This window comes from Chiloscyllium plagiosum, chromosome 14, assembly GCF_004010195.1.
Source record: "Chiloscyllium plagiosum isolate BGI_BamShark_2017 chromosome 14, ASM401019v2, whole genome shotgun sequence".
In the NCBI taxonomy this organism is placed as follows: Eukaryota; Metazoa; Chordata; class Chondrichthyes; order Orectolobiformes; family Hemiscylliidae; genus Chiloscyllium; species Chiloscyllium plagiosum.
In genome coordinates, this window is record NC_057723.1 from 41,761,697 (window position 1) to 41,774,394 (window position 12,698).

General features: G+C 41.4%; 1 protein-coding gene across 2 annotated transcripts in view; it reads left to right on the forward strand.

Moving 5' to 3' along the window:
* Positions 1-2,186: 2,186 nt before the first annotated feature.
* The window catches only part of sting1 (stimulator of interferon response cGAMP interactor 1), a 32,690-nt gene continuing 22,178 nt past the window's right edge, over positions 2,187-12,698 (forward strand). The window contains exon 1 of one of the 2 annotated variants that reach the window (XM_043703694.1): positions 2,187-2,345. In XM_043703694.1, coding sequence (XP_043559629.1) covers positions 2,259-2,345 — 87 coding nt within the window. In that variant the 5' untranslated portion in view covers positions 2,187-2,258. Of the gene's footprint in view, positions 2,800-12,698 lie in introns of both variants that reach the window. The other variant, XM_043703695.1, reaches the window with a different exon arrangement.

The window sequence follows — 12,698 nt, forward strand, 5'->3', positions numbered from 1 at the left end:
ATGTTGCAATTGTACCAGCCTCCACCACTTTCTCTCACCGCTTATTCCATACACGCACCACCCTCTGGGTGAAAATGTTGTTGGTTAGGTCTCTTTTATATCTTGCCCCTCTCACCCTAAACTATGCCCTCTACTTCTGGACTCCCTCACCCCAGGGAAAAGACTTTGTCTATTTATCCTATCCATGTCCTTCATGACTTTATAAACCTCTATAAGGTCACCCCCCAGCCTCCGAAGCTCCAGGGAAAACAGCCCCAGCCTATTCAGCCTCTCCCTATAGTTCAAATCCTCCAACCCTGGCAATATCCTTGTAAATCTTTTCCGAAATTTTTCAAGTTTCACAACACCCTTCCGATAGGAGGGAGACCAGAATTGCACGCATTTTTTCAAAGGTGGCCTAACCAATGTCCTGTATAGCCACAATATGACCTCCCAGCTCCTTTACTCAATACTCTGACCAATAAAGGAAAGCATACCAAATGCCTTCTTCACTACCTGCGACTCTACTTTCAAGGAGCTATGAACTTGCACTCCAAAGTCTCTTTGTTCAGCAACACGCGCTAAGATCTTACCATTAAGTGTATAAGTCCTGCTAAGATTTGCTTTCCCAAAATATAACACCTCATATTTATCTAAATTAAACTCCATCTGCCACTTCTCAGCCCACTGGCCCATCTGATCAAGATCCTGTTGTAATCTGAGGTAACCTTCTTCACTGTCCACTGCACCTCCAATTTTGGTGTCATCTGCAAACTTACTAACTATACCCCCTATGTTCACATCCAAATCATTTATATAAATGACAAACGTAGTGGACTCAGCGCCAATCCTTGTGGCACTCCACTGGTCACAGGCCTCCAGTCTGAAAAACAACCCTCCACCACCACCACCCTCGATCTTCTACCTTTGAGCTAGTTTTCCCTGTATTCCATGAGATCTAACCTTACTAACCAGTCTCCAATGGAAAATCTTGTCAAACACCTTACTGAAGTCCATTTTAATATTATCTGTGAATTTACTAATCAATCCTCTCGCATTCAAGTCCGATTCATTTACTTATATGACAAATGGCTAGGGTCCCAACAGTAATCCCTGTGCAACCCCACTGGCAACAAGCTTTCAGTCACAAATACACCTCTCAACCATCACCCACTTCTTCCTGCCACTCAGCCAATTTGGATCCAATTAATCAAGTTTCTTTGGATCCCATGGGCTTTTCTGTTTCTCTCTCTACACAGTTGCTACCAGGCCCTCAACAAAACCGAAGAGCTAGTCATTGACTTCAGGAAGCATAGTGTAGGGCGTGCCCCTGTCTACATCAATGGTATTGAGGTGGAGATGGTTGAGAACTCAAGTTCCTAGGAGTGACGATCACTAACAATCTGTCCTGGTCCACACACGCTGATGCTATAGTCAAGAAAGCACAACAATGCCTCTATTTCCTCAGGAGGCTAAGGAAATTCGACCTGTCCATAAAGACTCTTATCAATTTTTATACAGTCAGCATGACTTGGTATGGCAATTACTCTGCCCAGGTTCTTAAGAAACTACAGAGAGTTGTAATCCATCATGTAAGCCAACCTCCCATGCACTGACTCCATCAGTACTTCTTGCTCTCTGAGGAAAGCAGTCAACATAATCAAAGACACCTCCCAACCCAGTTATGATCTCTTCTAACCTCTTCCATTGAGCAGATGGTATAAAAGCTTAAACACACGTACCAACAGATTCAACAGCTTATTGCCCGCTATTATTAGACTTCTGAATGTCCCTCAAATTTTAAATTTAACGTTGACCTTGGCGTTTGTACACCTTCTCTGCAGCACAACACTATTCCTCACTCTGTTCTATTACCTTTATGCACTTTGTACGGTATGATCTGTTCGTACTGCACGCAAAACAAGGCCGGCTGAGCTTCTGCAGAACTTTCTGATTTTTATTTCAGATTTCCTACACCCACAGTATTTCGTTTTCAACTGGTAAATGACAACTGAGATCTGTTGCTGTATTCAAAATTATATCAGGAGAGCTTTACTGGCTGTTCTAGTTGTTCCAGTTAGACAGCAGGCAGGCACATTTGCTTTTTCTACAGATTTCAACCATATTTTTCCGTCTTGAATTCGAGGTACATAAATGCAGGGACATATTTAGATTTTCAAAACTGAAATATGCAGATAAAGGCAAAGAAAAAAATCCCAAAACAGAAATCCCCAGACTATCTTGCTGAACGTGCAGTTTAAGAACCCGCCTCCACATCCATGTCCACCTCAGTAGAAGCTGTGTTCTTTTGTGTGCAGAATTCAGACACTTTATCTCCGCAAAGAGGAAGCTTCTTCACATCACAGGTAAAAGAGGCGCGGTCAGGCAAGAAACAGAACTGAATTCCTGCCTGCACTTGCGCCACCTGAGAAACGTCTACAGTGAAATTTAGATCTTAATTTATTTAATTCCGCCGGTTGGGATTAAGGTGTTGCCCTATGTTTCCGTGGCGTTCTCAATGGTTTGCGGAAATCCAGCCTGTTTCTCTTACTCGGAAATTGAAGACAGTTTGAGAAGTGGTTTAGGGGTGCGAGCGGCTGGAAGATCTTGCCGGTCTTTAGGGAGTTGTGTACCAACACGATTTGGAGATTATCACCTGATGAAGGAGCGTCGCTCCGAAAGCTAGTGTGCTTTCGGACTATAACCTGGTACCAACACGGACAGCGAAGTGAGTGAACTCATTCAACCGGCCAGGGACAGCAGAGAGCTGCCTGCTAGATACCGATATCCTGTTCATTGGGAAGTTTCCTTCAGTAGAAAGTAAGAGACTTCCAAGTAATTATTCTATGTTTCTTTTTAAACGATTAAATCGGGGGAGTGTGCGAATTGTAGACCCCCCAACTGCGGCTCGGTTATCCTGGCTTCAGAAAAATTGCTTGCTATGCTGGTCTCTCACTCCAGTGCCAGTGTGTTTGTATCGAGCACTAAGGGAGTGTCTGTGGTGGTTTCTTTTCGATTACATTCGTGCATGCGAAGTAACTTTAAGATATGACTTCAGTGTTTTATAGCAAAGCAAATCTCTTTGCTGCATCGCCAGTAGTACCACCGTGAAAATCATTGCTGCTGATGTTGCAAGTCTGCAATAAAAGTAGGAAATGGTCAAAACGCGGTAAAAATTGGCAGCGACAGGTGAAAAGAGAACCAAAGTTCATGTTTCAGGTCTTTCATCAGAACTGGTAAAAGTCACCGAGATGTGAAGGGTTTTGAGCAAACGAAATGGGTGGTGAAGAAAAAGTAAAAGGGAAATCTGAAACCAAAAGAGAAAATGCTGGAAAATCTCAGCAGGTCTGGCAGCAGCTGTAAGGAGAGTAAAAAGCTGACGTTTCGAATCTAACTGACCCTTTGTCAAAGCTGACAATGGGTCAATTAGACTCCAAACGTCAGCTCTTTTCTCTCCTTACAGATGCTGCCAGACCTGCTGAGATTTTCCAGTATTTTCTCTTTTGGTTTCAGATTCCAGCATTCGCAGTAATTTGCTTTTATAAAAGGGAAATCTGTTACTGGATGGAGGGCAAGAGGGATTAAATTTGAAAAATTTCATGATGCATGGTCATAGGCAGCAGTAATGGGACAGATAAAGCACCAAAAGATGGGTCTGGAATTATTCACACACAGAAGGAAGTCATTTGGCCAATTGTACATTTTCTGATTCTGTTTTCCAAAGCTAAACTCCTGCCTTCCCCCTAAATCCCTGCACACCATTTCTATCCAAATAATAATCCAATGCCCTCTTAAATGACACAATGGAACCTGCCTCCACAACATCTCGAGGCAGTGCATCAACCACTCCCTGTATGAAAAGGTTTCTCCTGATTTTTTTGTTCTGGCCCACTCATAATTTTGAAAACCTCTATCAAATTTAATTCAGCCTTCTTGGCTGCAAGCAGAACAGTCCCAACTTCTTTAGTCTATCCTCAGAACTGAAGTTTCTCATTTCTGTAAAACTGTGAAATGCTTCTGCACTCTCTTCAATGCATTCCCATATTTCCTATAATGTAGCACCCATAACTGTACATAATATTTCAGCTGAGGTCTGTCAAGTGTCTTGTATAAGTTCAATATCACCACCTTGCTCTTGAACTATGCCTCTATTAATAAAGCCAAGGACACTAAATGCTTTACTAACTGTGCTCTCTATTTGTCCTGCCACCTTCACTGATCTGTTCTCATACATTCTAGGATGTTCTAATCTTGCATCCCTTTAGAATTGTGCCCTTTATTCATTAACTCTTTCAATGTTCTTCAGTTCATGTTCTTGAGGTGGCGTGAATGGCATGAATAGTTGCCATGGGAAAGCCAATAAATGATAGAACAAAGAAATAAAGAAACAAATCAGCAGAGGTGAAGGAAACAGAAATGGTGGGCATCAGAAATTGCAAACTATCAATGATAAACTGAGTCCAGAAGGCTCCAAAGGTCCATAGATATGATGTTCCTTGAGCATGCTTTGAATTTAATTGGGAGACCGCAGCAGATCAGAACAGAGCAAAGTGAAGGGCAGATGCCTGAAAGCTCATGGTCGTACTTGCAAACTGTCCATGACTGTGCTCCACAACAATCATCCAGCGGCCATGAGGCCTCCTCAGTGTAAAGAAAAGCAACAAATACATATGTTAAATTGCAAGATATATGAGCAAATCACTTCTTCACCTGGAAGTAGTGTTCAAAGTATTGGATGGTGAGAAGGGTGAAGTTATAAAGACTGGTGCACTTGCATAGAAAGGTGCCAGGGAAATTAAAGGGACGAAAGGAGGCACCTATGTATGGCATGTATTACAGAGGGAATAGCATGCTGGAATGCCAAATGGGTAAGGGGTAGGAAGATGTGTTTAAAAGTAGCATACCACAGTTGGTGATGCAAATATTGGAGAATGATCTTTTTAATACAGAGACTGATATAGTGGAAGTTGAGAACAAAGTGAACTCTATTGTGGTTCTGGAAGCGGGGTGAAAGGGTGGGTAAAGGAGTGCATGAAATGGAATAGACATTGAAGGCTCTGTCTACAATGGCATGTGGCAGAGGGGGGTGTGCTTGTTTAAGGGCAAATGATGACAGATAGTAAGCACTTGTGCTGAAGATTGAGTAACATGCAAGGAGATGAGGAAGAAAACAGGAAATTGGCATTAGGAAATGACATCCATTTGAAGAGCTGGTACAGACACAATGGGCTGCATGGCCTCTTGATGTTTCGTAAGACTTCTTTGATAATCAGAATGAATGTAATGGAGACAGAATGGAATCAAGTTCTGACAAGAAGTGAGAGACTCTTGCTGGTGAATGTTAAAAGTCCCATGCTACTATTTGAAGAAGGTCAAGGGAGTAGAAATTCTGATGTTCTGGCCAATGGCTATCTATCATTCAACAAATAAACTAAATTATCTGGCCATTGCCATATGTCTGCTTTGGTGACCTCTCTGTGTATTACAGTATGGACTCTTGTATCTATGATTGAATTTCATTTGTCATTAGCCATTCATTTTGCTTTTGTATGTCTTCCTGCAATGTTTCAGACTATCAGTTATAGCCTCCAACTTGGTACCATTTTCAAAATTCAAAAAACACAGCTCCAATTCTTAACTATTATTTTTAAGTTTTAATTGTTATATCTGGGATGCTAGAAATAGATGTCATCCTATCACTGTTGTGCGACACAGTTACAATGCACTACAGAATATTATAGGCAGATGAGTTCAGTGGCTATTGTTCTATCTAGTCTCCAGGTTATATTACTAAACCTCATCGACCGCCAGTTCTGATGTGCCACAGCAAGGAACCATAATGACCTCCTCAGGAGACAGACATGTGCTGCAACCGACAGGGTACCCTTCGTTGTTCAGTATTTCCCAGGAGCTGAAAAATTACGCCATGTTCTTCGTGACCTGCAACACATTATCAATGAAGATGAGCACCTCACCAAGACCTTCCCCACACCTCCACTACTTGCCTTTAAACAACCGCCAAACCTCAAACAGATCATTGTTCATAGCAAGCTGCCCGGCTCTCAGGACAACTCCATACAATCCTGTCACGGTAGACACTGCAAGACGTGTCAAAGTGTGGACATAGATACCACCATTACGTGTGGGGACACCTCCCACCTTGTACATGGCAGGTACTCATGTGTCTCAGCCAACGTAGTCTATCTTATACTTTGCAGGCAAGGATGCCCGGAGGCATGGTACATACACACACACAGATACTCCTACACGCGCACACTCTCACGCACACACAGGCACTCCTATACACACATACACACGGACACACATACACACAGATGCGCACACAGACACCCACACACACCCTTACAGACTCACACACTCCCACATTCACACATGCACCCCCTCACAGACCTAAGACACTCTGCACTCACTACACACATACATACACTTTCTCACAATCACAACCCCCAAAGCAGACAGACACACAGAGACAGACAAAGACCCACATGCGCACATATATTTTGTGGGGTGAGTTTGTACTTGCAGAGTTACATTGTACTTTGCTCAAAAACTGCATGCATTTTTAAAAAAAAATTAAAAAAGGTTTTGTGATTTACACATGAAAGAAGTGAAACTATCACTGTATTCTAACAGATGAAAGACTTAACAGACAATCAATTTTTCAATGTATAATTTCAGTTACATCACACAGTAAATTTTTGCTATAAATTCTGTGTGAGGATTGAGCGCTCCACTATCACCTGATGAAGGAGCGTCGCTCCGAAAGCTAGTGTGCTTCCAATTAAACCTGTTGGACTATAACCTGGTGTTGTGTGATTTTTAACTTTGTACACCCCAGTCCAACACCGGCATCTCCAAATCACCACAGCAATAAGCATTTGTCACATTATTTAAATAAATAACTTGCACTTGTGTAGCTTCTTTTGAGCAAGTCTACAGCCTTAAAACCTGTTCTTAAACATTTAGACCAAATGTTAAACTGAATATAGAACACATTTGTAGCGCACTAGAAAATAAATAGGACAGACAGGGAGGCATCAAGCCACAAAAAAGGGGGAACCCAGGATATGCAGAAGATAAAAACATCTGTCCTCATTAAGTGACAACAGGATGCTCTAAGGCAATTAAGAACATTTACTTTAACATCAATGAATCTGTGTAAACAAGACACCGAGTGATAACATTCACGGCTATTCCCCTGTGAAATTAATGACTGTTTGATTCTGACCTCGAAACAAAACTCGGTATCATCAAAAGCCTTGTAATTAACGGTCAGGTCCCATCAATTATAATGGATTCTTTATCACCCTTGCAAGCTGGGCAGATGCAGACGGAAAAAACATCTTTTCTGTTACAAGTCCCTGACTTGAGAGTTCAAAAAGACACTAGAGACAGAGAGAGAGAGAGAGAGAGAGAGAGACTATTTTAGAGCTGATATGGCAGAAACCAGTAGAAAATTAACTTTTCTTGCTTACTTGTTATGGATTGAATTTAATTGCCTTTTGGGACTTTACGATGATTTTGAGTAGCCTTTGCTGGTTATGAAATGCAAACTCTGTAAAAGGTAATATTGATGAAATTTTAACTTACTTGCTATTCTTACAGATGATTGACTGCCTCACTTTCAATTCTAACTAGTCAGATCTTATGTCTTATTTGAATTTGAATCACAACCCTGAAAAGAAAGCATGTTTAATTCGAGACTAATAAATCATTTTACATACCACCTTCTGGTAACATTTCAGTCTTGGGTACAGAATGATTCTCTGCTTAAGATAAAAAGGAGGAGTCTGCTCCTGGCTTAAACATTATTCTAAACCTAATATTAAAGAGATTCTGACACAATTTGTCAGGAAGCCATTTTATGGTCAAAGTTTGCTGTCCTTGCTAAGAAGCCATTTTGTAAAACAATGGTATCGGATATGTGAGCTGTGCAAGGTTACCTTATGACCTCTTCCACTTAGTTTAGACTAGTGCCGCTTTATGATAGGAACTTATCTTGCCAACAAGTGCCTGACTTGGCTGGATTTGGTTTTTCCACCTGATGAATGGCTAAGAAGTTAACCTGTCAATTAATTCCCTACCTTACAAGTTATTGCCTTTCCACTGTTATCTGTCTAATTAAGGTCATGCAGTGTTTTTGTAAATGTTTTTTATAAAGGAAGCCTGCTTGTGACAGAAAGAGAGAGTAGCCTGTGAGGGCTCTTGAAGAGCTGGTACCCTACCCTACTAGGTTTTAGGACCTAGTTAGCCTGGCTTATAGGTATCAGTGTTATATTCTAACAGTGATGCTATTGGTAAATAAAGGGAAAGACTAAGATTACATTAAACTGTCTGTTAGAGATTTTTATTCCAGACTACCAAAGAGTACAATCTCCAGGATGAACCAAGAGAGGCTTACAGGTCTGAGTCCACAAGGGATTTCCTTGGCCTCTCAAATCTGTACCTTGACACTTTCATCTCCTTGGAATCAATGAAATGCCAAAGACTACAATGACTTTGAAGTGTATTCAATCCACTGTTGTAATGAAAGTAAAGGTAGCAGATATTCAAGCAATGAAGTGTTAGCTAATTTGCCATCCTTTATCTATAAATGTCTCCCTTAGCTGCATGGCAGTATACTTGGAGAAAGACATCTTTTGAATTTTATTCATGGGATGTGAGTATCGCTGACAAAGCAAACATTGCTTACTTGAGAAGGTAATGATGATTTGACATTGCGAATTACTGCAGTCCATGTAGGGTAAGTACACCAATAGTGCCATTGGGGACTTCTAGGATTTTTGCCTCAGTGAAAATGAAGGAATGGTGATTTATTTCCAAGTCAGAATGGTATGTGACTTGGAGAATAACTTGTAGCTGGTGGTGCTCCTATGTGCTTGCAGATCTTGATCTTGTAGGTGGTAGGGGCCATGGGTGTGGAAGGTGTGTTTAATGTAGCCTTGAAAAATTGATGCAGTGCATGCTGCAGTTAGTGTGCATTGCTGCCATTGTTGAACAGTAATGGGCGAAGTGAACGTTTAAGGTGCAAGACAGTGTGCCAAACACAAACAGAATAAGCAAGATTGCTGATAGGGTGGATAAATGGAAATTGAACTTCTAGTACTGTAAACTCTGAGGTGGTTATGCAATCTTCTTTCATAAGTATATGTTCTTAACCTTAGTTTAATTAGAATAAACCTATGCAGCTTTTTTCCAAATGTTAGGTTTGTTCTGACAATCCTTGAATTGTGCAGTAGTTAACATATGTTATATAATTAATATTTTTATTTGCTGGAAATCATTTCTATACGTATTCATCTGCACATTTTTAACTCTTCAAACATGGTAGATTAGTCTTAGCCATAGGAAGTGAATCCTGAGAAGAATATAAAGGCAGTAGGAGTGTACTTAAGAGAGAAATCAGGAGCGCAAAAAGGGGACATGAGATAGCGTTGGCAAATAGAATTAAGGAGAATCCAAAGGGTTTTTACAAATACATTAAAAACAAAAGGGTAACTAGGGAGAGAATAGGGCCCCTCAATGATCAGCAAGGCAGCCTTTGTGTGGAACCACAGGAGATAGGGGAGATACTAAATGAGTATTTTGCTCAGTATTTATGGTGGAAAAGGTCATGGAAGATATAGAATGTAGGTGAATACATGGTGACATCTTGAAAAATGTCCATGTTACGGAGGAGGAAGTGCTGGATGTCTTGAACTGCATAAAAGTGGATAAATCCCCAGAACCTGATCAGGTGTATCCTAGAGCTCTGTGGGAAGCTAGGGACACGACTGCTTGGCCTCTTCCTGAGATATTTGTATCATCGATAGTCACAGGTGAGGTGCCGGAACACAAGCCAGGGAACTATAGACCAATTAAACTGATGTCGGTGGTTAGCAAGTTGTTGGAGAGAATCCTGAGGGACAGGATGTACATGTATTTGGAAAGGCAAGGACTGATTATGGATAGTCAACGTGACATTGTGTGTGGGAATCATGCCTCACAAACTTGATTGAGTTTTTTTGAAGAAGTAGCAAAGAGGATTGATGAGGGCAGAGTGGTAGATGTGATCTATATGGACATCAGTAAGGCGTTCGACAAGGTTCCCCATGAGAGAGTGGTTAGCAAGGTTAGATCTCATGGAATACAGGGAGAACTAGCCATTTGGACACAGAACTGGTTCAAAGGTAGAAGACAGAGGGTGGTGCTGGAGGGTTGTTTTTCAGACTGAAGGCTTGTGACCAGTGGAGTGTCACAAGAATCGGTGCTGGGTCCACTACTTTTTATCATTTATATAAATGATTTAGATGCGAGCATAAGAGGTACAGTTAGTAAGTTTGCAGATGACACCAAAATTGGAGGTGTAGAGGACAGCGAAGAAGGTTACCTCAGATTCCAATGGGATTTTGATCAGATGGGCCAATGGGCTGAGAAGTGGCAGATGGAATTTAATTTAGACAAATGCGAGGTGCTGCACTTTAGGAAAGCAATCTTAGCAGGACTTATACACTTAATGGTAAGGTCCTAGTGAGTGTCGCTGAACAAAGAGACCTTGGAATGCAGGTTCATAGCTCCTTGAAAGTGGAGTCATAGGTAGATAGGATAGTGAAGAAGGCGTTTGGTATGCTTTCCTTTATTGGTCAGAGTATTGAGTATAGGAGTTGGGAGGTCATGTTGCGGCTGTACAGGACATTGGTTAGGCCACTGTTGGAATATTGCATGCAATTCTGTTCTCCTTCCTATTGGAAAGATGTTGTGAAACTTGAAAGGTTCAGAAAAGATTTACAAGAATGTTGCCAGGGTTGGAGATTTCGAGCTATAGGGAGAGGTTGAATAGGCTCGGGCCATTTTCCCGAGAGCATTGGAGGCTGAGGGGTGACCTGATAAAGGTTTATAAAATCATGAGGGGCATGGGTAGAATAAATAGACAAACTCTTTTCCCTGGGGTGGTGGAGTCCAGAACTAGAGGGCATAGGTTTAGAGTGAGAGGGGAAAGATAATAAAGAGACCTAAGGGGCAACTTTTTCACGCAGATGGTGGTACATGTATGCAATAAGCTGCCAGGGGATGTGGTGGAGGCTGGTACAATTGCAGCATTTAAAAGGCATCTGGATGGGTATATGAATAGGAAGGGTTTGGAGGGATATGGGCCAGGTGTTGGCAGGCGGGACTCGATTGGGTTGGGATATCTGGTTGGCATGGACGAGTTGGACTGAAGTGTCTGTTTCCATGCTGTACATCTCTATGACTCTAAATGCCAACCTTGAAAATAGAAAGCAGTTGTTCACCTATAAAGAGGCATAATTTTAAAGAGGAAGGGAGGAGGTTTAGAGGGGATTTGAGGAAAACCTTTCTCTCAGAGGGTCGAGTTGGGTCCAGAATGCATTGCTGGAGGAGTAGTTGAAATGGGAAATCTCACTAATCTTTAAAAAGTATTTGAATGAGGATGTGACATGTCATAAAATTCAAGGCTGTAGGCATAGTGCGGTGAAACGGAACTAGTGTAGATAGTGGTATATTTTCGGCATTACAGACTTGGTGGACTAAAGGTCCTCTTCTGTACTGCATGTTTGTGGGATTCTATGAAAACCTTTCCCAAAATCTTGTCTCGTGTCAGTCTGCTCATGTTTCAACCTTTTGAAGACAGAAATACTCAAATATCCATTCTGCACCACTAGGGGATGCTATTGTAACATTCCTGGGAGAGACTATTCTAAATGTTGTTATTGGACAGAAGTGAATCAGACTATTATGTAGAGTCATAGATAGAGTCATAGAGTCACACAGTATGGAAACAAACCCTTTGGTCCAATTTGTCCATGCCAACCAGAATTCCCATCTGACCTAGTCTCATTTGCCAGTATGTGGCCCATATCTCTTTAAACTATTCACGTAACCATCCAGATGCCTTTTAAATATTGTAATTGTACTTGTCTCCACCACTTCCTCTAGCAGCTTATTCCAAAGAAGCACCACCCACTGTGTGAAAAAATTACCCAATAGGTATTTTTAAAATCTTTCCCGTCTCACCTTAAACCTATGCCCTCTCGTTTTGGACTCCACATCCTAGGAAAAGACCTTGGGTCTTCACCCTATCCAAGATCCTCACAATTTTATAAATGTTTATAAGGTCAGTCCTCAGTCTCGATGCTCCAGGGAAAAAAGCACCAGTCTATTCAGCCTCTTCCCGTAACTCAAACCCTCCAGTCCCAACAATATCCTTGTAAATCTTTTCTGCACCCTCTCAAGTTTAACAACATCCTTCCTATAGAAGAGCAATCAGAATTCTATACAGTATTTTAAAAGTGGCCTCACCAATGCTGTGTACAGCTGCAACATGACATCCCAACTCCTATACTGAATGTTATGACCAATAAAGGCAAGCGTGCCAAACGCCTTCTTTGGCATCCTATCAAACTGTGCCTCCACTTTCAAGGAACTATGTACTTGCACCCCTAGGTCTCTTTGTTTGGCAACCCTCCCCAGGGCCCTACCATTAATTGGATAAGTTCTAAGGGAGAAACTAATACCATTGAACCTGAGACAATTTGTTGTGCATACCTGATGGTTATTTTTAATAATGTCATCAAGAAATACATCCTATTTTAAATACAATCTTACAAAGAAAATTTTAACTCCAGCAATTGGGTGAGGTTGGGCCCAATCAGAGATGAAAGATCTAAACAGCTGAATCCTAACTTGACAGACCTTTGGTT